The sequence below is a fragment of the Toxorhynchites rutilus genome, chromosome 3 (genome assembly GCF_029784135.1).
Source record: "Toxorhynchites rutilus septentrionalis strain SRP chromosome 3, ASM2978413v1, whole genome shotgun sequence".
Taxonomy (NCBI): Eukaryota; Metazoa; Arthropoda; class Insecta; order Diptera; family Culicidae; genus Toxorhynchites; species Toxorhynchites rutilus.
The window spans coordinates 62,247,792-62,272,585 of NC_073746.1; the positions used below are offsets into that span (position 1 = coordinate 62,247,792).

Below are 24,794 nucleotides of genomic sequence, written 5' to 3' on the forward strand. Positions count from 1 at the left end.
TTTCAAGTGGTTTTAGAAATGCTGTAACTTCGCGGAAAACCAACGCATGAAAATGGAATATATGTCATTTTAAAGCTTCAAATTCTTGAGATGTAATACTTGATTGTTTCTATCTTGTCGTGTGTAGGTGTAGCGGATAACAATATTGAAAAGAATGCCACATCGATTTTATCTATTTTTTCAACTTTTTGTGGATTAACATAGTATTTTATTAACCAAGTCAATAGTAAATCCAATTAACCTTATCAATAAGCATTCATTTGATTCCAAGAACGCTTCTGTAGGTCATTCTATTACTGGAAAATGTTTTGATAGAATGAAAATTTTCCCTTTTCTAATGAATTCTCGTGTAACTTTTGAAAAGGTCCTATGTAACATTTAAGTTAACTCGAGGAAAACGAAGCTGAAGATCGGAACATTGGTCCGCGAATTGTTTTAAAAGTTTTTTTCTTTATCACTACTTTCACCACTAACAGTCAATAATAACTCTGAAAAACCAATAGCAACTGTTGTTTCGTGATTTAAGTTTAAAGCTGATGCCTCAGAGCAAAAAATGGTACATTGGTCGTTTTGAGTGACTGCGTTTGAACATTGGACAAATTACGTTGCATGATATGAACATGAAAATAACTACTGATCAAAGATTTAAATACCTGTACTTGCTAAAGGCTAAAGGCAGTGTATTATTGTTAACATTCGTTGAATTGCGCTAAAAGTGATAAGAACTCTCGAAAAAAAAACAAAAACTCTAAATGACCGAAGTACAATTTTGCCTTGTTTGGTACTTCGGACATTTCGAGCCACGGAGGAAAGTGGCGTCCGAACTAACAGTCGAATGTTCAATATCCGGTGGCAGTGAAAATGGTCATGTCAACTTTCAAAACCCGACCATGTACATTTTGTTTATTGGCCCAACAAAATGACCTGTGCAAAGTTTCAGCTCAATCGGACATGATTTAGGGGTGCCTCAAAGCGCTCAAAGTTTTGATTTTTTGATCCTCGAAAATCTTCGTAGGGAGGGAAATTTGGAAAATCGAAATTTTGTTTTCGATGCCAAATGTCTTAAAAATGCATAAAACGTCGAGATCTGGTGTTATCTCGAAAAAAATTTTTTGACCGAAAATCGACTTTTTGGGACTTAGCCTGAGACTGAGCCTGAGTACAATCAACTTCTTCGCAGGTTCTGCGTCTTTATTCAACATATCCCAGGACTCGCTTGTGGCCACTGCAGGAGTAACGTGAAGCTTACTTTTACCGTGAGTTGATGAGTTGCAAGAACACACGTCAATAAAGGGAGGAATCAACGTTTCCTCTGTTAAAAGTTCATCTAGTTGCACATTGTCTACTAATTTTCCAGAGTCCCTCATGTCTATCTGCTGGTCTGTAGATGAAAAACATGTGCATTATTTATGCAAGATTTCTAAATATTAATAATAATAAGCCTGGAAACTAACATTGTAGTATCACCAATTTCAAGTGTCCGAAATATGAACCGTAGGGAAAAAGTTCGATTCAAATTTCGGACATTTTATTTTGTATTTTTTTGAAGAAAAACTTCACTCTGCTTGATTATTTTTAATAGTCAACTGCTCAACTCTTACCAAGCAATAATAGTAAACTGACGACGATGATGAGAACTGATGAAACACGAGAGAAATTTAAATATTAATGAACAGTTAAATTATACATGCTCACGCTGAGCGAACGTCAAACACAAACGATATTGAGTAGTGCTATTAGATTTTTACCTACTATGTTATAATTCAAATGTAATTCTCATATAAAATAATAATGAAACCAAGGGGTTGCTCTAAATAATCAAGTGGAATATGAATTCTATATTTATAGGAGGAGTGTGTAATACGCACCCCCTAAGCGAGAATGGATATATCTTGACCGTGCTCTTCAAATTTAAGATAACAACTACGTCAGTACGTAGATTAGTTAACCCTCAGTCATCTGTAATCGTTCTGTATGTTAGAAACTAAATAACAAAAGTGCTACGAATTTTATTTTGCAAGGCGCCCAAATTCTAAATTTCCAATCTTACGGTGTTAAATGGCCCAGCAGAAGTATAATATATTTTCACAAAATTAAATGTCTTCAAAACTTTATAGTCGCTGAGAGAAACAACTCAAACAACAACTATATTTCAAAATATGTGAAAACAATTGTTTGTGTGATTTATCGAACATTATTTAGAAATATTGTGATGGTTTGCTCATTTTTATTCATTATGATTACATTTGAAGACGTTTATTCGTGCCATGCAAACATATTTGAAAAAATCATCAGGCATCCCTCACATACAAGTTATTTCTCTCGTGAGAACGTTATCTGGCCGAAAGCGAGCAAATTGCTCCGATCGAGGGTATGCCATACTGCCCGATGGTAAACTGATGCGGAAAATATTAAAATGAAAAAGAAATTAATCCTTCCTTACCATTTTCTTCATCTGAGATATTTACTGAGATATGTCCAATAGAATTGGACAACTCATGATCAGAATTGAGTTCATCAAAATGCGTTAATTTAATGGTTTAGCTATGTAAATCCGATACAAATGGTGAGCAAGCATGATGTTTACAATATTTATAAGTGTTGTAATCCAGAAAAGGTCTGAATACGTGCCAAATAATCATCTGGTGATCGATTAAAAGTTAGCTCGAATGAGGGGCGCATTGACACAAATAGAAGGTGTATTTTATAATCCTTTAAAACATGTGGTTTCGTAAAAATATACTATCAAACTACTATAAATCATGTAAAAGGCAATTTCATTTATATGTTTCGAAACATTCGAAGGCCTTAAATGACACAGGAGCGCTGAATTAGAGCATTCAAAAAAGTGGGCAAACCATGATCATATTTTCGACTGGACAAACCAAGATCATTTACCCTATATGCTTTTCAGACAATTTATAGTTAGTTGGAAAGTTGATCGAATATATTGGGTTGGGGAAACAGAAATGTCGTATATTGTCAATATATGGCAACACTGAAACATATCTTGTGTTGTACTTATCGCATCGGGTCATACTATACGGCTATTTAAAGACGACAATCTGTGCTACAAGTGTCGTTTTTACAGTGTTGTGAATGTTCTTTTCAGTCTCAAGTTATAGCGCGTCAAAGATGGAGTCCACCAAGCAAGAAATTCGCCATATTTTACGTTTTTACTATCTGCGAGGTAAAACCGCAACGAAGGCGACCGAAAAAATTCGTGTAGTTTATGGACCCGATACTGTAACGATTCGCACAGCACAGCGTTGGTTTGATCGATTTCGTTCTGGTGTAGTGGCTGTCGAAGATACATCCCGTACTGGTAGGCCAATCGTCGTGGAAACCTATAAAATCGTTGAAATCATCCAAGTAGACCGGCATGTGAGCACTCGCTCGATTGGCCAGGAACTGGGTATAGACCATAAAACCGTTTGGAACCATTTGCAGAAGATTGGATTCCAAAAAAAAAAAGCTGGATGTATGCCACACGAGTTAACGAAAAAGATCTTTTAGACCGAAGTTGCCTTCTAAATGGCAACAAGTTTGCGAACAAAACGGCGCATATTTGACTTAAATTGGATCATTTTAAGTATGTTAAATAAAGCGTCAAATTTCGATCAGAAATACGACATTTCCTTTTCCCCTATAAAGGGTGTGTCACATCAAATTGCATCACGGAAAAAACGCTGTAGAAATTTAATTTTTAGGAATTATATCTTCAGCTTTCGCTTATAATCAGATAAGAGTGTATAGATCACATTGGCCATGCTTCACTGTCAATTTTTCGTAAATTTTGAAAAATGTCGTCGAACGAAAAAGAGCGTCGTGAATTAATCCTGTGCACTCATTTCGAGAATCCGGAGTTGTCACATCGGAACATCGGTTAGTGCTGGGAATCGTCCAATCCACGGTCAGCAGAGTACTAAAACGATACTTCGAGAACCCAACCATCGACCGGAAGGTGAAGAACGGCAAAAATGGATGCTCCGTCAGTGAAAAAGATCACAAGCGCGTAGTTAAGCAGTTTAGACGTGATCCGAGAAGTTCGGTCCGGGATGTCGCCAATAAGCTGAATTTGTCAAGTTCATTCGTCCAGCGGACCAAGCAGCGGGAGGGCCTGCGTACATACAAGGTTCAGAAGGCTCCTCACCGCGACGAAAGGCAAAACATAGTGGGGAAGACGCGAGCCCGGAAGCTGTGCACCGAAATGCTGACGAAGCCGCATTGCCTGGTAATGGACGACGAAACCTACGTCAAAGCGGACTTTCGTCAGCTGCCGGGCCTGTTGTTCTTCTCCGCAGAGGACAAATTCAGCGTTCCGGAGGAGATTCGCAAGCAGAAACTATCCAAGTTTGCCAAAAAGTACATGGTGTGGCAGGCGATCTGCTCTTGCGGAAAGCGGAGCGCCCCCTTCGTGATGACCGGCACGGTAAACGGGCAAGTTTACCTTAAGGAGTGCCTACAGAAGCGCTTACTACCACTATTGAAGCAGCACGAGGGCCCGACCATCTTCTGGCCGGATCTCGCTTCGTGCCACTATGCAAAGGACGTGTTGGAGTGGTACGAAGCCAACGGGGTCACCTTCGTGCCAAAGGAAATGAACCCGCCCAACGCGCCGGAGCTTCGCCCAATAGAGAAATATTGGGCGATTATGAAGCAGGCCCTCCGGAAGAACCCAAAAGTTGTCAAATCGGAGGCGGACTTCAAGAGAAAATGGATTTCTGTTCAAAAAAAACTACAACCTGACGTTGTACAGAACCTTATGGACGGGGTAAAGAGGAAGGTGCGAGCATACGGGCTTGGGCTCGAAGTATGAATAAAAAGAAAATGCCAAAAGTTGTTTAATAGTTTTTATTTTACTGTCTAAAATTTTCAAAAGGATCGGTCTACTGGGCGAATTTCTACAGCGTTTTTTCCGTGATGCAATTTGATGTGACACACCCTTTATTATTATATCTTGTTCAGACAGAGTGGATCAAGTTTCAGAGAGTAAGAAATCGTAATTACTAAACTTTTCATGATCGATTCCTAATCTAACCGTGGTCTTTCATTGACTGCAAGTATTCTTCTTCAATATCACGCTAACACTTTGTCATTGAACCATATTACACACCATATTACACATTTTCAAGTACATACTAATCGATTATTTTCTGTAAGTAAAATACTGTTTCAAGAATGTTTTATACGAGGGTCACTATTTATATTTCGGGAATAGGAACAAAAACAAATAGTTAAGCTGCGAATATATTTTTATTGTTTTTCAAAGTACTCGCAACGATGATCGATTCACTTTTGCATGCGCTTAAACCAATTTTCAAAGCATTTATTCCAATCGACACGAGCCTTTTTTTTGAGCGATTGTCAAATTATGTGGGATCCAACGTGAACATAATTTTCGCACAACTAAGTGTTCATGTAAAATCGCATATATGCTGGTGGAACTAATGCTTAGGGATGCCTCAATATCACAATAGGTTACATGACGATCTTGCTTAATCATTTCGTGCACAGCATCGATGTTTTCTGGCACTACAGTCGATTTTGGACGACCTTCACGAAACTCGTCGGACAGCGAACTACGACCACGATTGAATTCACTATACCAGCGATACACAGTGGTTTTTGATGGAGCTTCATCGCCAAAAGTCAAATTAAGTTGATTGACGCACTCTTGTTGTGATAATCCACGTCGAAAGTCGCAAAAAATCATCGCACGAAAATGTTCACGATTCAGTTCCATTTTTTTGCCGAGACCAAACTTTCAACTAAATATAAAATAAACAAATAGCGTCCGTATGACAAAATGTTCTGAGTACGTATATCGTCAAAAATGTCAAACTTTACGATGGAACCGTCAGATGGACTCACATGACATCAGTGTTGCCAATTCCCGAAATATAAATAGTGACCCTCGTAGTATAATTTCATCATCAAATTGTTCAGTCAAGAGTGGACCAAATGCAAATGGTCAGTCGTAAAACCCTCTTGATTGACCTTAAACAGGTTTTTTTGTAATATTATAATTACACGGCCTTGTTAAAGAGTAACTAAGAACTGGAGAAAACCAATTGGGGAAAATGATTGAAAGCTACTAAAACTACACAGCTACACATGTGTCGTAAACAAGATAAAATAAACCGGTTTGTCTTGGACAATCTACATGGTAGCACTACCGAGACAGGTTTCAATAATTATTCAATATATTAAAAAATGAATAAATATTCTGACGTTGATATTGGGTAAACAAAACAATGATTAGCAAATAAACAACTTACCTGAGTTACTTCTGATGTACCAGATCACAATGTATTTATTTATTTTTTAATTAGATGTTTCGGATCAGTAAGTCTACAACAAACTTAAAAATACTATTTTTATTCGTATTATAAAAACATAATTTATACTGAGCAATTTCAGTCCATCGACAACCATTCTTTATTGTTGTAGCTTTGAGCTTATCTTACCAACATTTTCAATTCAAATTTATCTGTAGATTTTTTATCAAAAAAGCAAAAAAGCTATTAACTATATATCCCCTCCAGCTTCTTCACAATATCACTTCAAAAACAGTCTCGACCAAAATTTAAATTTCTCAGCTATGCTATTGTGCTGAGGAGTATCAAATACGTTTCATCTCCTCAAAATCATCTTACCTTTCTAATTTGATAATAATTTGCGATCACCTTCCGACGGACGCTTTGATGCCCGTTGCAGAATGCCTAAAACGGCAAGAATTCCCTCCACTGGCACTGGGAAGCGCACACTACAGCTCGCAATGACTGCTCCTCAAAAGCTCCTCGATGCCCGTTGATGGGCTTGAAGATGTGAGCTCACGATGACATCCACGGTTTTCCGCAGCATCCCAGCCAGGGCATCCGCTGTGGTGGCCAGCTTGGTACCAATCTGGTTGAACAGACCCACGATTGGGCTCTGGTTCGGGTTACCAACGGATCCGTTCTGTTGGCCGGGTGGAATAAAAAAGTGATCGATAACATTATTCGGTGTGGTGATCACACTGGTGCTCGGGGCTTGAGTTTGGGGCGGTTGTGCTACTACTTCAACTCTGTTGACCGGCACCGATTGGGGCTGAAGCGGTACAGCAGCTACGGGTGGTTCCGTTACCATCTGTAGGGAGTGCGGAGCGCGGTACGGAACAAGCGGGGTGGGTGAGAGGAAGAAAAAACGATTTGGTGTTGGTGTAAGCTCTGGTGAAGTGTGAAATGTGTTTGCGGAGTTATGTGTGAACTACTATACATGTGGTGTGTAATACATAATTCCATTACTGGATCAATATTATTATGATGCAGATGTAACTAAAAGCCATACAGTCTTTTTATGACCTCATACTCACCAATCTGGATGTCGTCGTCCTGGGTGTGATAATACGGGAAGTAGTCTGCCTGACCGCTGGCCTTGTGGTCGGTCGCACAGTTGGAGGCGGTGCAGTAGTTGGACGAGGGGTCGTCGTTGGGGGGCTCGTTGGTCTGCTTGTCGATTGCACATTGTCGACGTCTCCAAAACGGTTTGTTAGCACACCTACCGAGGGTAGCTAAAATTGACAGATTGTATTAATTTGAATCCATCGTGGAAGGCAATATCCTCTCTGATTTGAATCGAAAATCAGAATAAATGAGAAAGTCTAACAGAGGAAATCTATCGAAATAGAGACGGAAGGCGGTAAGCAACTTGGAGGGGTAAAATTTTGTATGTGCTTATGTTATTTTACAGCTATTTTCTACACAATTCAGGTATTCAAAAACATTTGCTAGCTAATTTTGCTGGTACATATACAACGTAGAATTAAGATTAGTGCATGCAGTTGTCTGATGTTTATCTCATCGGATTACGTGGGAGTTCTGAATGAACTCCGTCCACGAAAAATGCTATGCAATAGTAGCTACATTTCCCACACTTCTCAATTGCCAGTTTCTAATTAGACCATCCCTATGGGTCAACAATCGCACATGTTCCGAAAGCTTGCATATTTTAAATTCATAATTCTTGTTCGGTTCATTTTCCACTCGGTCGGTGAGCTTTATGTACACAGCAGACACTAGAAACCCCTGTGATGGACAGATGTAGGTTCTCAGCGCAAAAATAATTATTCGCCAACAAAGAGCAGCATCACCTCGTATTCGTATGTGCACAAAGGTAAACGAATATCTGGCACAATCCAGTTGTTATTGCGAATGCTGTCATCGAGGTGAATCACTCGTGTATACCCACTAATATCGCATTCTTTTATATGTTCAATTAACAGAAATAACAGAAAATCCCACTGCTAAATTATCTGACGCGCGTGCACCTTCATTGAGTTCAAAAACTCAATATGGAAGAGCAAAATCACCGGAATAATAGTGAGAAAAAAATTATAGGAGGTTGTGTCCAGGACACGACCACATTGTTGACGTAGAACTACGCTGTGATTTTATATATGTCGCTTGTTTATAACTTCGGATATTATTTCATAATGCTGTGAAATTTTGGAAATAACTGCTTAATAGAATGATTTGATTGCCCTGAAATGTTTTTTTTATTGTAGAATCAATTGTCGATATTTGACTGATGATTCATTCTCGCCCTCGCAGAACAATACACTAGCCTTATAGTATGTCGCAATTTGTTCCACGTCAATGCATTGAAAATTTACCTCGAACGCTATTTCGGTGGCCTTTCTCGCAATTGACATAGAATCGGCTACAGTCGATCATATACTTGTTGTACCAGTACCATTATTTCACAAAAATATATCTTTGGCACCGTATGGAAACAACAACAATGACAATATTTACAAGCATCAAATATTATGCTACCTGTTATTTAGTATTGCCTCAGTTAAAACCTCTAGACATCATTCGTACAACGTAAATCAAGCGCCAAACAAGCGTTTGCCATAGCATACATACAGAGCTATACATTGGTGGCTCAAAGCTACTAGAAATATAAACACTTCTCATCATTTTGCGCTATTTTCAAAAGAAACGCTTCTGTTAATATTACTGACCTCGAAAAAAGTTGCATTACTTTCTCATGTTCAAGAGCTGCTGTCATCCTTAGCGAAGAAAGTTTTGCTACTGGCGAGCGAACGTTCATGAACGCCCAGGTTGGTAGGGAAGCAATGTACAGACCGGTGATAGGCCCATGTAGTCTACACACCGACACGAACGACAACGGCCAGCGGTGCATCAACTTCGCAGCTTCCCGAGGCCTGGTGATCAGAAGCACGTTCTTCCCCCGCAAGGATATTCATAAGACCACTTGGAGACCACCTGACAAACATACAACAAACCAAATTGACCACGTCCTCATCGAAGGCCGATTTTTCTCAAACATCACTAATATACGCTCCCTGCGCGGTGCGGTATTGACTCGGACCACTACCTAGTAGGAGTACATGTGCAAAACTATCGAGAGCTTACAACTCACGGCAAAACCGTCCTCCTCGGTTTAACATTCGACAGTTAAAAGATCCGCAAGCTGCCGAGAATTAAGCGCGCCTGTTGGATGAGGCACTACCCTCCTCTGGGGAGCTAAATACTTCAAATCTCGAAGACGGCTGGAGAAAGATTAGCTCTGCCATCGAAGAGACTGCAACCGCGGCACTAGGTGAGGAAACTGCGAGCCCAAGAAACGACTGGTTCGACGGGGAGTGCCAGGAGGACAGGGATAGTGACGAATTAGAACAACTATTTCAGGCTAATGATACGCGCAAGTTCTATGAGAAGGTGAACCAATCTCGTAAGAGCTCCACACCGAATCCAGACATGTGTAGGGACGAACCTGATTACAAGCGAGCGCGAGGTGATCGATAGGTGTCAGCAGTTCCTCGATAAGCACCTCAATGGCGAGATAGCAGATGGAGGCGTAATGGAAACCTACCTGGGAGTGCCTTCAAACGATAATGATGGCCCAGCCCCCCACCTCCAGGAGATCCAGCGAGAAATCAGACTGCTGAAGGCAAATAGAGCCGCTGGAAAAGACCGACTTCCGGCTGAACTCTATAAACACGGTAAAAATATACTGACAACGGCACTTCGTTGGGTAATATCCAGGATTTGGGAGGAGGATAAATTGCCGGAAGAGGGTATTGTTTGCCCCATCTATAAAAAGGGCGATCGGTTCGAGTGCGGCAACTTCCGCGGCATAACGCTAACTAACGCCGCTTACAAGGTGCTCTCCCAGATTCTAACACGTCGTCTATCCCCGACAGCCAATGGCTTCGTAGGACAGTGCCAAGCGGGCTTCATGCAGAGGTTTAAGGCAAGGGGATGGACTATCCTGTATGCAATTTAATATAGCCCTTGAGGGTGTAATCCAACGTGCGGGCATCGAAACGAGGAGCACGATTTTCAACAAAAGTACCCAACTCCTGGGCTTCGCAGATGATATTGACTCAACAACAAGAAACTTTGCCACGGCTGAGACAAACTACGCCAGACTAAAAGCGGAGGCCAAGAGGGTGGGACTATTAAGTAATGCGTCAAAAATCAAGTACATGGTGGGAAGAGGCTCAAAGGAGAAAACAGTGTAGCTTCCCACGGACAGTGACAGTGGACGGCGATGAACTGGAACTGGTTGATGAATTCGTGTACTTGGGATCTCTAATCACCGCCGACAACAATACCACGAAAGAGATCCAACGACGCTGATTATGTATGTATGTATGAGCGAAACCAAATCACATACAAAATTCCAGAACCTCATTTAATTTCATGGTGACTAAAGAAACGAAATAATCTCTTTCTGTTAATCTCAACCACCTCGAAAAGAGTAGCATTGCTTCATTATGATCAAGATTAGTGCAGATGCTATCCTAGTTGAAGGCAGTCTGCGACTGGCACGCGAGCCCAAATAACTTTTAACATTCCAGCACGACATTTAAGATCCTTGGTATTCTCCAAATAATGTTTTGGCGCACAACCTTAACGCCTGCTTCGCCATAGCGTCCGTTCAATGCATTGAGGCAATGTCAAAGGCACCAACGAAGCCTTTATGATGACGGAAAACAAACAATGTTAACTGCTTGGAAAAGACTGAATTTTTGCCTCAGCAGAGATTCATTACAAATACCCTATCGCAAATGTTATCATTACGGCTGCATAGTTTCCACCACGAATGCACACGGGAGCAGATACAAATGGGGTTTCAGCGTAGCGAAGATGAACTATTTTTACGTACGGGTTATGAAGCACGCACGTACTTGGTGGAAAGAGTTTTGGTACCACCATGCGAAACCAAATCACATGCCAATTATTTTCTTGGTGAGCCGACGATAGCCTAGCTTGATGATTCCCCACACAATTGTGTAGCTCAAAACATTAATGCAATGGTGTCAGTTTGATGCAATGATTGCAATGCCAGAGATATCGGCGAGTGAGTAACTTGGTCGCGTCCACAGTCCAGAACGAAATAAATACATGTGATGGCGCAAAACAATGAAGAACAAGCAATGTTCATTGCTTCGTATCTAGAACGATACTGAACGTTTACCTTTTCTTTTCTTGTTGAATTAAAGAGACTTTAAACTTCTTTAGTTCATTCGTCTCTAGCCTTCAAAAAGGTCCTTGGAAAACTCTACTCTTTCCTCATGTTACTCCTCCACACCAATTGCCTTGAGAAAGGCACTCGATCCCTCGCCGTCCAGCACGCCCAGCAACGGTGTCGTCCAGTCGGTGTCCTCACGAAGAATGAACGTTTGCCTCAGCGAGCAAATATTCCCCTTCAAATCGCCAAATCGCCTTCAATGAGTTTTATTCTTTACCCCGTAAAAATACCTTCGCAAACTGGCAACGCAAATGGAATGAAGATGAATTGGACCGGTGGCTTCACTCAATTTCCCCTAAGGTTAGTCTCAAACCGTGGTTCAAAAGTCTGGACTTAAGTCGGGACTTCATTCTAACCTTCTCTCGACTCATGACCAATCACTGTTCGTTAGATGCACTACTCTTTCGTTTCAATCTTGCCAGCAGCAATCTCTGTGTTTGTGGCCAAAGTTACCACGACATCGAGCACGTTGTTTGGTCGTGCGAGGTGTATCTTGTTTTATAATAGTAATAATTACAATTCATTTTTAATAATTCATTAATCAGTGGGTTAACAGGAAACGGCCTTCGATTTCACCCTCAGTGAGATTACTCTCTATGAAGAGGGTGTTTGTTTACTTTATTGCGCTAGATCTTGGATTCAACATTTCTCGTTCGATTTTTATCAAATGTAGTTTTTTGAGTATGTTTCGCAAGAAGGACTTAAATAAAAAATAAGGGCCCTTGTGGCACTTCTACCCTAGTGTAACGAACGGAACTAATCGCACCGTTGACATCAGCGCATTGCGTTCTGCCTGTCAGATAACTTCTTATTATTATATTTCTCTTTCCGCAGAACAAGCTTTGCATTTGAATTTCGGGTCAGCGATCCACGCGCGTCCCATTCACAGTGGAATCGGGAATCGAATAAAAACCCCCACTGCCAGAAATTAGAAGGGTTGTATCAGAGATCTTAGCGCGTAGTTGACGTAGAATTACATTAAGCTGTCTGTCATGTCAATTGTGAATGTTTTTGAAAAAAAATTGTGCTGTCGCAGATGGCTGCTAGCAACAATGGCATGCGCTACTGACTTCTATTTACCCGTGGTGAGCTCTTTCATATTATCTCGCTCGGATACGAGACTTTTCTTTTTCCGCAACTTTTCTTCCCTCGTTTATATTAAAAAAGCTTTGAATTCATTTTTTTTAAATTTTAGATTGAATAACGATAAATTGAATATGAAATAATATTTATGAATTATATACGAAGAATTGGCAAATAAAAAAAACCCTTCATATTTCAAATTTAATGTTCTTGAATTTTTTTAAATGTTCGGTTTCTTTTAAAAATTTTATTAAGTTAGTTTCTGAGGTTCATCTTTACCGCATATGTTTGTTGGTTTCTGGTCAATGTTATTCTTAATTCTAGTATCCTTTGAATGTTGGCGATACGACAGAATATGTACTGTAGTACTAACAGAAATGGGAGCCTCATTGCACACCTTTTGGATTTTGGAGCCTCATTGGATATGTAAAAAAATCAACCTTCAAGAAAAAAATATAAAAAATATAGCGCCCTTGGTCACTAAACCATGTAAACTATAAAAAACAAATTCAATCAATAATTACGAAAACAAAATCCGTTTTGTATGTTTGTATGTTTGTATGTTTGTATGTTTGTATGTTTGTATGTTTGTATGTTTGTATGTTTGTATGTTTGTATGTTTGTATGTTTGTATGTTTGTATGTTTGTATGTTTGTATGTTTGTATGTTTGTATGTTTGTATGTTTGTATGTTTGTATGTTTGTATGTTTGTATGTTTGTATGTTTGTATGTTTGTATGTTTGTATGTTTGTATGTTTGTATGTTTGTATGTTTGTATGTTTGTATGTTTGTATGTTTGTATGTTTGTATGTTTGTATGTTTGTATGTTTGTATGTTTGTATGTTTGTATGTTTGTATGTTTGTATGTTTGTATGTTTGTATGTTTGTATGTTTGTATGTTTGTATGTTTGTATGGTTGTATGTTTGTATGTTTGTATGTTTGTATGTTTGTATGTTTGTATGTTTGTATGTTTGTATGTTTGTATGTTTGTATGTTTGTATGTTTGTATGTTTGTATGTTTGTATGTTTGTATGTTTGTATGTTTGTATGTTTGTATGTTTGTATGTTTGTATGTTTGTATGTTTGTATGTTTGTATGTTTGTATGTTTGTATGTTTGTATGTTTGTATGTTTGTATGTTTGTATGTTTGTATGTTTGTATGTTTGTATGTTTGTATGTTTGTATGTTTGTATGTTTGTATGTTTGTATGTTTGTATGTTTGTATGTTTGTATGTTTGTATGTTTGTATGTTTGTATGTTTGTATGTTTGTATGTTTGTATGTTTGTATGTTTGTATGTTTGTATGTTTGTATGTTTGTATGTTTGTATGTTTGTATGTTTGTATGTTTGTATGTTTGTATGTTTGTATGTTTGTATGTTTGTATGTTTGTATGTTTGTATGTTTGTATGTTTGTATGTTTGTATGTTTGTATGTTTGTATGTTTGTATGTTTGTATGTTTGTATGTTTGTATGTTTGTATGTTTGTATGTTTGTATGTTTGTATGTTTGTTGTTTTTTTTTTTTTTTTTTTTTTTTTGGCAAGGAGGTGGAGATCTTCATAGACTCTCCGTCGCCATGTTGACTGGGTAGTGTGAGATTTTTACTCACTAAAACCACCTCCTTGTACTTCATGCCTGGACCCCCCGGAACCACCATTTGGTATTACTTCGGGAGGGGGCTGTGCTCATGCACTCATCTCTCTAGATTTGCTATGCTGAATCTTTGCTCGTCCCTCCATCTTCGTTGGAGCGTCGTCAACATTTTTGTTATTGCACGATTCACTGCATTCCACGTACTTTCACTTTCGCACATCTTTTGGACGATGTTCTGAGCATTTAGGGTTGATCTGCTAGCGAGGAACATTTCTTCCCTTTCAATAGAAAAACGGGGGCAGTCGAAAACCACGTGTTCTGCTGTCTCCTCTATTGTGTTACACTCTGGGCAAAGCGGCGAACTTGCATGGCCGAATCTGTACAAGTACCATCTGAAACAACCATGACCGGATAGGAATTGCGTCAGGTGGAAGCTCACTTCTCCGTGTTTTCTTTCTACCCACGTAGTGATGTTCGGGATCAAGCTGTGGGTCCATCTACCGTTAGGCGTGTTGTTCCACTCCTGCTGCCACTTTCTCGTGGAGCCAGTCCTTGCTCTTACCCGCACTTTTCTGTTACTCTGCACGCTTTCTGTTCTCTGTTTGTAACACATGTCGTCTTCGGCCAGAGTGAGATCGATCGGGATCATTCCGGCTATGACACAAACCGCATCCGCAGATATAGTTCTATAAGCGCTCGCTACTCTCATCGCCATTATTCGGTATGTTCTAGTCAGCAGCTACTCTCATCGCCATTATTCGGTATGTTCTAGTCAGCAGCTTGCGATTTTGTTGGCATTCAAGCGCTGCTGTCCAAACTGGACCGCCATATCGGAGTATTGATGTTGCTACACTGGCCAGGAGGCGTCTCTTACAACTGCTAGGCCCCGCGTTATTCGGCATAACTCTAGCTAGCGCCGCGATGACTTTGGCCGCTTTCGTGCATGCGTATTTAACATGACTCTTGAAATTTAGTCGGTCGTCGATAATCACCCCAAGGTATTTCAGCTCACGTTTGGAGACGATAGTATGCGCCCCAACATTGATCTTCGCTTGCTTTACAACTCTGTGATTGCTGACCAACACCATTTCGGTTTTGTGATGTGCTATCTGCAACTTAGCCTCTTTCATCCAATTTTCCACTATCTTTATCGCCTCTGTAGCCAGCATCTCGATTTCCTCACGAGTCTCGCCTGTCACCGTCAGGGAAATATCATCGGCGAAGCCGGTAATCTTCACTCCTGTAGGAAGCTTCAACCTCAGCACACCATCGTACATCCCGTTCCACAGCGTTGGACCCAAGATGGAGCCCTGAGGGACACCCGCTGTTATATTCAATGCCTTCTGTCCCTTCTCTGTGTCGTAAGTCAGAACCCTGTTTTGAAAGTAGCTTTTGAGGATCTGGCACACATAATTCGGTACCTTCATTCGGTGCAGTGCTTCGGCAATAGCTTCCCAACTGGCGCTGTTGAAAGCATTTTTCACGTCAATCGTTATTATAGCGCAGTATCGATCGCCGCGTCTATTCTGTTTTAAGGCTTTTCTGGCTGCTTCGGCAACTAACAGGATGGCATCCACCGTGGATTTATATTTCCGGAACCCGAACTGCGTCTTCGAGAGTCCGTTGTCACTTTCTGTGTACTTCGTCAACCTGTTCAGAATTATCTTCTCCAGCAGTTTTCCGAGGGTATCCAGTAGACAGATGGGCCTATAGGAAGAGGGTTCCCCTGGCGGCTTTCCTGGTTTCGGCAACAGTACCAGTTTCTGCTTCTTCCAAATATCTGGAAAGCATCCTTCATCCAGACACTTTTGCATCGTTGCTCTGAAAAGATCTGGATACGCTTCAACCGCGGCTTTGAGGGCCACATTTGGGATTCCGTCGGGGCCAGGTGCTTTATTCACTTTCAGTTCTTTTGCCGCCGCCAGCAGCTCTTCTGTGGACACTCTCTCGACGTGTTCTTCATTTTCACTATATGGTGTTGCTGGCCAGCTCGTTGGATCATGCTGCGGGAAGAGCCCTTCTACAATATTCTTCAACCGCACCGGACAGCTTTCACTGGGTGTCGATGAACCTTTAATCTTTGCCATCACCACCCTATATGCATTGCCCCAAGGGTTCGCATCGGCATCGCGGCATAGTTCTCTGAAGCAGTTTATCTTACTACGTCTTATTTCATGCTTAAGGGCGGCTTTTGCTGTTTTGAGTTCTTCCCTGCGCTCTACTCTGTCGATAGCATTTCTGGCCCTTTGCATCCTCCTCCTGGCTCGGAGACAGTTCGACCGAAGGGAGTTAATCGTCTCGTTCCACCAATAAACTGGGCGACGTTCGCCTTTCGGTATTAGTTTTCGTGGCATGGTAACGTCGCATGCTCTCACTACCAAATTTGTTAGTTCGCCGGCACTAAGACTGGTGACTGTTCGCTCCTCTCGGAGTGCTTCAATGAATAAATTCTTGTCGAATTTCTTCGACTTCCACCTGCGACCTTTTGTTTTTATATTTCTTGTTTTAGATGAACTCTGACAGCGCACAGTGTAGCGGATTGCTTGATGGTCGCTGTGAGTGTAATCATCACATACTCTCCAATTTACTGCCAACATCGGACTGCAGAAGGTAACATCGATGATTGATTCTCGACCGTTTCTATGGAAAGTGCTGGTGTAGCCTTCGTTGACCAGTCTCACATTCAGCTTCGCCAGGGCTTCCAGTAGACTAAAACCCCTCGCGTTGGTAAATCTGCTCCCCCACTCCACTGCCCAGGCGTTGAAGTCTCCACCGATGACTATGGGACTCCGTCCGATGAGCTCTTCTGTTAGGTTATATAGCATCAGATCAAACTGTTCTATTGTCCATCTCGGGGGGGCATAGCAGCTACATACGAAGATTCCATTTATTTTGGCTATCACGAACCCTTCGTATGTATTGGATACCACTTCCTGGATGGGGTATCTTCCCATCGTCGATAGTGCAGCCATTCTAGCTTTATCGGTCAACCAGTTTCCGTTATCTGGAGGTACTTGATACGGCTCTGCTATGATCGCCACATCGCATTTGGTTTCTGATGCGGCTTGCGATAGCAATTGTTGCGCCGTGTCGCAGTGATTCAGGTTTATCTGGGTTACCTCCATTTGGTTATTGCTGCCATCGCCCTTTTATAGACCGGGCATCTCGATCCCCCTGTGGCGTGGTCTTTTTCTTCCTCCGTCGTGCAGAGCATGCACCTTGGGGGCTTAGTACAATTCTTTGCCAAATGCCCCTTGTCGCCGCATCTTATACAGAGCTCCGATCTGTCAGGTCCTTTACAGTACTTTGCTTGGTGGCCAAAGTCCATGCACTTGAAACACCTAGATACTTGCTGGATAGCTCTCAGGGAACACACCGTCCATCCGACTTTCATCTTACCAACCTCCAATAGCTTGCTAGCTGCGGTTCTTGGCAGTCTTAAGGTTGCTATTTGAGTATTTCCAAATGCTTTCCTCAGCCTGATTGATATGGCGACTTCTCCCAGCTCAAACTGTTCATTCAGGGCTACTCTCAATTCGGTATCTGTAGTGATCTCATCCAGGTTTCTACATTCTACAACTGTTTCTTGGGACAGAGCTCTCACTTTCGCTGTTTCGCCCAAAGATTTCTCGACAAGCTCTTTATAAGTTGAGCTTCTAATCGTTGGGTCCTTCTTCAATTCGAACAGCAATTGTCCATTTTGAGTTCGCCTTACTTTGGCCACGTTTTCTCCGAGATTTTTCAGGGACGGATCCTCTTTAACTTTTCGCAAAATCTCAGCATATGTTGCAGCGCCCGCTGTAGCCACAATCAGAGCGTCCGGCTTTGGCCTCTCCAGCCTAGGCTTTAATTTTTCTTTCTTCTTCTCTTCTTTTTTCTTTCTTTCAATCTTTTTCCACTCATTTATCTCTTCGTTGTTCTGTTTGCTTTCACCATTAGCCACTTCGCTACCATCTTTTTGTTTCTTTGCTGCCCTTTTCTCTTCAGGAGTTAGTCTTTTCCTTTTCGCGGTTAACGGGGTACTGTCACTCATTGGTGTCGAGATCGCTTCTATCGGCTTACTCTGCACATTCTCTTTCAGTGCGTTCTCCGCCTTTTCAGCTTTTGCTCTCCAGAATTGTTGCTCGCGTTCGGCTGCTGCAAGCGCCGATTTGATTTTAATCGTCAAGGTCCTTATGACGGCGTGAACGTTACTGCGAGGCTTAATGTACTCGTAGAGTTCATCAGATGCCCTTTTGGCCTCACCCAGCTTAGTTTTCTCGTGTTGCAGGTTTGGCTGCTCTCCGATGTATTTATCGCTTGTGGATTTTGGTGCTGGTGGTTGGCTCAGCGGCGGAGATCTCATCACCTGTCCCCTTCTGGCAAAGATGCCTACCTCTTCGATTTCGCTCTCGATTTCTGTTGAATTTGTTTGGAAACTCATTTTTGTTGTTGGGTCCCAACTCCGGGCCGCTATCTCCGCTCGTTGCACATAGTCGCTATCAGTGATCCCATGGTTATCTATGCAAGCAGTGAGGCCATGCAGGGGGTTGACACGGTCCTTCATGGGGACCGTGTTCAGAGCCAGATCAGCGCAAGTCAGGAATGTGACATCTGACGCCTAGTACCTAGTGCCTGAGCCTAGACGAGCATCGAACGTACCCGAAGACTTGCCAAGTTATTACCGGGACGGGGGCAACCGCGCTATTAGCCCACACGCCGTTTCAGGAAGGTGTCACCCTTCCTTACTCAGGGAACAGGATAGCACGATTGTCAGCCTTTAGCGTCGAAAGTAATTCTCATCCTTAACATGTCCGTTTTCCGTGTCGTACCAGTATATCGTAATCAGGATCTTACTGGCGTCAACCCTGATGTGCTCGGCACTCCCTACGTTGCTCCTGTACACTCCTGTTTGTATGTTTGTATGTTTGTATGTTTGTATGTTTGTATGTTTGTATGTTTGTATGTTTGTATGTTTGTATGTTTGTATGTTTGTATGTTTGTATGTTTGTATGTTTGTATGTTTGTATGTTTGTATGTTTGTATGTTTGTATGTTTGTATGTTTGTATGTTTGTATGTTTGTATGTTTGTATGTTTGTATGTTTGTATGTTTGTATGTTTGTATGTTTGTATGTTTGTATGTTTGTATGTTTGTATGTTTGTATGTTTGTATGTTTGTATGTTTGTATGTTTGTATGTTTGTATGTTTGTATGTTTGTATGTTTGTATGTTTGTATGTTTGTATGTTTGTATGTTTGTATGTTTGTATGTTTGTATGTTTGTATGTTTGTATGTTTGTATGTTTGTATGTTTGTATGTTTGTATGTTTGTATGTTTGTATGTTTGTATGTTTGTATGTTTGTATGTTTGTATGTTTGTATGTTTGTATGTTTGTATGTTTGTATGTTTGTATGTTTGTATGTTTGTATGTTTGTATGTTTGTATGTTTGTATGTTTGTATGTTTGTATGTTTGTATGTTTGTATGTTTGTATGTTTGTATGTTTGTATGTTTGTATGTTTGTATGTTTGTATGTTTGTATGTTTGTATGTTTGTATGTTTGTATGTTTGTATGTTTGTATGTTTGTATGTTTGTATGTTTGTATGTTTGTATGTTTGTATGTTTGTATGTTTGTATGTTTGTATGTTTGTATGTTTGTATGTTTGTATGTTTGTAACATGTTTGTTTGTAGCGCTGACCCACATTGATAGAAATTTGACCCCCTCTCAGTTGTCCGATCTGAAATTTGGAACACACCTTGATTTCTGTAGTCATTATAAAACTGCGTATTTCATGATCTTCAAAATCCAGAATGGCGGCCGCTAAAACAAGGCGGATCACATATTTTCTCAAAACCTCATCGATATGGGTTCTCCAAAACCAATATGGGTATCAAATGAAAGGGCTTGACTAGTAGAACACGGTAATTTATGAAAAATGCAAATCCAAGATGGCTGCAACTACAAAATGGCGGACTACATATTATGTTAAAACCCCGTTAATATGGGTACCAAACGAAAGGGCTTGACTAGTAGAACACAGTTATTCATGAAAAATGCAAGTCCAAGATGGCTGCCACCACAAAATGGCGACTACATATTTTCTCAAACCCTATTATTATGGGTATCAAATGAGAGGGCTTGAGCTTGAGCTTGTTTGAACTGTACAATTCGTAGTTGCTTTCCGTGATTGAGGCTATCAAATTGACAAGTAGAACACTAGTAGAACACAATAATTTATGAAAAATGCAAATGGCTTCCATTACAAAATCGCGGACTACATAATTTCCCAAAACCCCATTAATATGGGTATCAAATGAAAGGGCTTGACTAGTAGAACACAGTTATGCAAAAATGCAAATCCAAGATTGCGATTTTCTAAACGGCGATTTAAATCGGTACCAAAGAATCGACCTTTGCTGAATCGATCTTTGATAAATCGAATGCCAATGTGAACTTTTTTATTTACTTGTACTATATAAGTATTGTCTTTTTCTAAAACATGAAATAATCATTTCACATTTCTATTCTAACATCAAAGGCATTTCAGTTTGATTCTCAGAATATAAGTCACAAAAAACTTGAAAGCCTAGAAAAATGTATTTTCACAGCATTCAACTTGAACAGTTAAGGAATTATTTAATCAAATAAATTAATTGAAATTATCATCAGAAATTCAACAACTAATGTTCAACAACTGTTCTAGAAAAGAACGCTTCAGCTGGACCTGATGTCACCATCCCATCTCATAGCAATTTTCACTGTCAGCCTTGGGAATGTGATGCTGTAAATATAACTTGTGACCACTTGTTTTGTAATAACCAAACATACAAAACTGCTTCTCCTGAATTTACGACCACTGATTTGACAAACTTGCTAAGGATCCAATGTTTATGAAATTTGTGGATTTTGGTGAGAATCAATGTTCACAAAAAACAAATTTACAAAAAAAATTCTGCGGTCAAAAAGATTGGAAAAATAGCAAAGAAAGTAGGAAGTAGGAGTAGGAAGAATCAATCCGAAAAATCGTAAATCGGAGAAAAAAAGGCCGCCCAATCCTAGTTCCAACTGTCGTTTTTTCACTGAATCGGTTTCATTGAGCGCATATCTTCTGTTCCAACAGTTCATTATTTTGTCTTCTAAAGAGTGTCTATAAACAAACGATATTTGCAACGAATAGCTCGTTCAGCATTTTCCCAATTCCATTATCTGTAAATCATCTTCTCACGCCCTATTTTCAATTCGGGCGACGACATTGCAATGAATTCAAAATATACAATACCATCGCATCCAGGATGCAGCATCCAGTCAGTAGCAGCAATGCAGTGCACCGAGAGGATACTCCATACACGGATGCGAAACAAGAGAAGTGGGTTCGAGTTTATGCAACTCGGAAAACATGTCGCTTCCATACTTTCGCCGTCAAGTAGCGTACGGCGGTGGAATGCGTTTGTAGCGATTTTCTTCCGGTTGCGTTCACGATAGCGCGAACACAATGTAGTGATAGCGACAGTCGTGATTTCCCATTACGCTACTGCTGCTGCCCACGGTTCGGTTATGCGCGTTGTTTACCCGTTTAAATTGGTACGGTGCAAGCATCCACCCTGTTCAAATACGTTGTTTCTGAACCAACAATAGATAGTAGGAGTAGCTTGGCGGGGTGTGCTTTGCATTTCCGAAAGAAGATAGTTGCCAAAATCTGAACATAACCAAGTTGGGAGATTGTTCACAATGCTCTGGTTATCGGAGATGCAACTTTGTTTGGGCCTGTGGATAGCAGAAATGGAACGTTGCTAAATTTAAAATAACACCGATACAATTTGCTACTGTTTGGAATGAATTTTAAGGGTGCTTTTGATATAGAGCTATTCCACGCCAAAACGACTGAAAAACAGCGGAATTTGACCCGGCCCTTTCAATTTCTTTGAAACTTGGTAGGGGAGGTGGGGGTAAAACGGACATGTTAAGAAGAACTTCAATTATATCTTTGAAAACTCATGTTTCACAAAATTTAGATGCAGTTTCTTGCAATATAATATATTGTTTTTCCACCTGTTTGGCCAAATATTTTACAAAAAAGTGTTTTTCATTGTTTTTCACTGAAATTAAAACAGACCGGGAAGTACAACATTTTTTTCGATGCGGGTAATATGGACATATAGTGGGGGTAATACGGACTGGTTTGTAATATATGAAGCGTTTATCGATCACGAGAGGAATAATTTTATTCAACCAAGGTCTGAACTCATCACGAATGTCCATTAAATGATGAAAAAATCGAATTAATCTACCTAGATGTGATATCGTGCTTTTCAGCAGTATAAACGTACAGAGCCTCAACTATTTTGCTTTTGGTTCCAGTCAGCTTCTAAACAGTCCACATTTGGCGATTTGATTTCCATTTATACACGCAGGGCATTCCTTAGGAATATATTAAGCAGACTTTTCACAATCCATCTCATTCCCACTGGCAATTGTCCGTTTTACCCCACCAGTACAAATATTTCAAGAATTTAAAATTTACCACTCAAACATGAATTTACTTTTCCGTACATACCTCATATCGCTTCTTTGTTCTTTCACAAAACGAAATATAACCATCAGCTAATTGAATTTGATATTAAACCACTCAAAATGCTTAATATCGAAGCAGCTAAAATTACATCCACACGCGGAATCATGATTTTCGGTTTTTGTTCTCCTTTTCCATTTTTGATCAGTATTCATTGCCATAGGGTGGCTTAAATATTATAGAATAACATGTAGAAGTTATTTTCATTTACAGAAACCTGAAATTTAAAATGTAACTATACAAATCAACCACCTGTTCATATTACCCCCACTGTCCGTATTACCAGTGGTTCCCTTACTGATGATGGACACTACCCGAATCACAATTTTCGTTGTCATATGACCAATATTAATTACGGCTGATTTTTGAAAAGGGCGCATTCAAACTCGTTGATCTTTCTTCAAAAAATCGTAACTCAAAATTCAGATGTCTGATTGAAATATGATGTTCGACAAAGTTCTTGCAAAATCAATTAAATATTTAGGAAAAATAACACTTAAAATACATTGCTAAAAATCTTACTCAAAAATTGATTGCCATTGGCGATTTGACATGAAATTGCTCTATATTCCAATTATCAAATTCCACCCCAAATCAACCGAAAAAAGAGAGCAAATTTTGACGCTTCGATTCTATTGGAACTAGGTACAAATGATGAAGCTACCCAAAACTACAATTTTCATTATCATATCTGCCGTTCTACGCATAGATGTCCCATGTCCCAAAATCAGCAACTGAGAAAAACGCAATCACAGTTTTCTGCCTTATTGGTCTACCAGATGCTTTAAGCATTTCTGTTTAGCAATACACCGGTATAATTATAGGCTGTAAACTATTGTTTAACCCTCCTGTACTCGCGTGCAAAATCATAACACGTATACTCGCACACGGTGTCACAGACCGAAAATTGTACTTCTCTGTAATGTTTCCATTGTGTATTTTTCAGGCTTTATTGGCACTTATTTGAAGAATGTGATTGTGTGATTGTGATTGAATGAAAAAACTCCAAAGAATATGTTCATTACGTCTTCATTATGTTTTAATAGTCATCTAATTCAACCTCCTCAAAATAGAGTAATTTTAGATACTCGAACACAAATAACGAAATTCGAATTTTTCACTGTTATTAAATAAAAGCAAGCAACTGAATATAATTCATGGAAGTATAAAGAGCTATGAAATAACATAAAAACATATTAATCGATTGTGGTTTCATTGGAATAATAATCAGAACATAGCATAACTGCATGCTCGAAACAAACATGTTTTTTTACATTTCATGCAGTTGTTGCGTGTTTTTCGGGTCTTTTATCGAAGAGAAGGATGTACGACCTTCTAGATGATTACCAGACGATAAAGGTTCTGGAATATAAAGTTTGCATATTCTAATATTTTTTGTCTCTGTTTTCTTAGTAAACTTAGGATTACTGCCTTTTTTTAGATGGGTCATAAAAAAATGATAGAAAAGGATTTCTAGGAACTTCCTTTTCTTTTTCTTCTGGAAGAAATTGGATGGACAATTATAAAAAAAATATGCCCGAAACTGTAACTGTTAAAAATTACCATAAGCTACCGATTAGTTTATAGTTTACTGTTTACAATTCTTCCACAAGTGAAAATCTTTCTCAAGTGTGTATATGTATGACCATTATATTTAGCGAATAACTATACGAAAGTCAAACATTTATATTTTGCTTTTGAACGTAAGAATCTAACGACGAATATATCGATGAATAGTTAATATATGGATCCGTTCAATCCAGCTACAAAAGAGACTGAAATCAAATAAGAATAGTCCGGTATTGATCTCATGCATTATATTCAATAAATACTCCACGCCACTAACATTAATTTATACATTTCATTCAACAATATTCTAGAATATGAGAAAAGGCACTTGTCCAAAACAGTTACTCCTATACTCGCGTCGGTGTGTCAGACCGAAAGTGTTAAAAAAGTGGCATGCGTCCCCTTTGTACAAACAGATGCGACACGCTAAACGATGACGAACGACGA

At 39.8% G+C, this 24,794-nt stretch overlaps 1 protein-coding gene across 10 annotated transcripts in view; it reads right to left on the reverse strand.

Moving 5' to 3' along the window:
- Nucleotides 1-6,365: 6,365 nt before the first annotated feature.
- The window catches only part of LOC129780515 (uncharacterized), a 90,282-nt gene continuing 71,853 nt past the window's right edge, over nucleotides 6,366-24,794 (reverse strand). For 9 of the 10 annotated variants that reach the window (XM_055788839.1, XM_055788835.1, XM_055788834.1 and 6 more), the window contains exons 5-6: nucleotides 7,358-7,555; nucleotides 6,366-7,131 (exon numbers count right to left, since the gene is read on the reverse strand). In XM_055788839.1, coding sequence (XP_055644814.1) covers nucleotides 6,793-7,131; nucleotides 7,358-7,555 — 537 coding nt within the window. In that variant the 3' untranslated portion in view covers nucleotides 6,366-6,792. The remainder of the gene's footprint in view (nucleotides 7,132-7,357; nucleotides 7,556-24,794) is intronic. The other variant, XM_055788842.1, reaches the window with a different exon arrangement.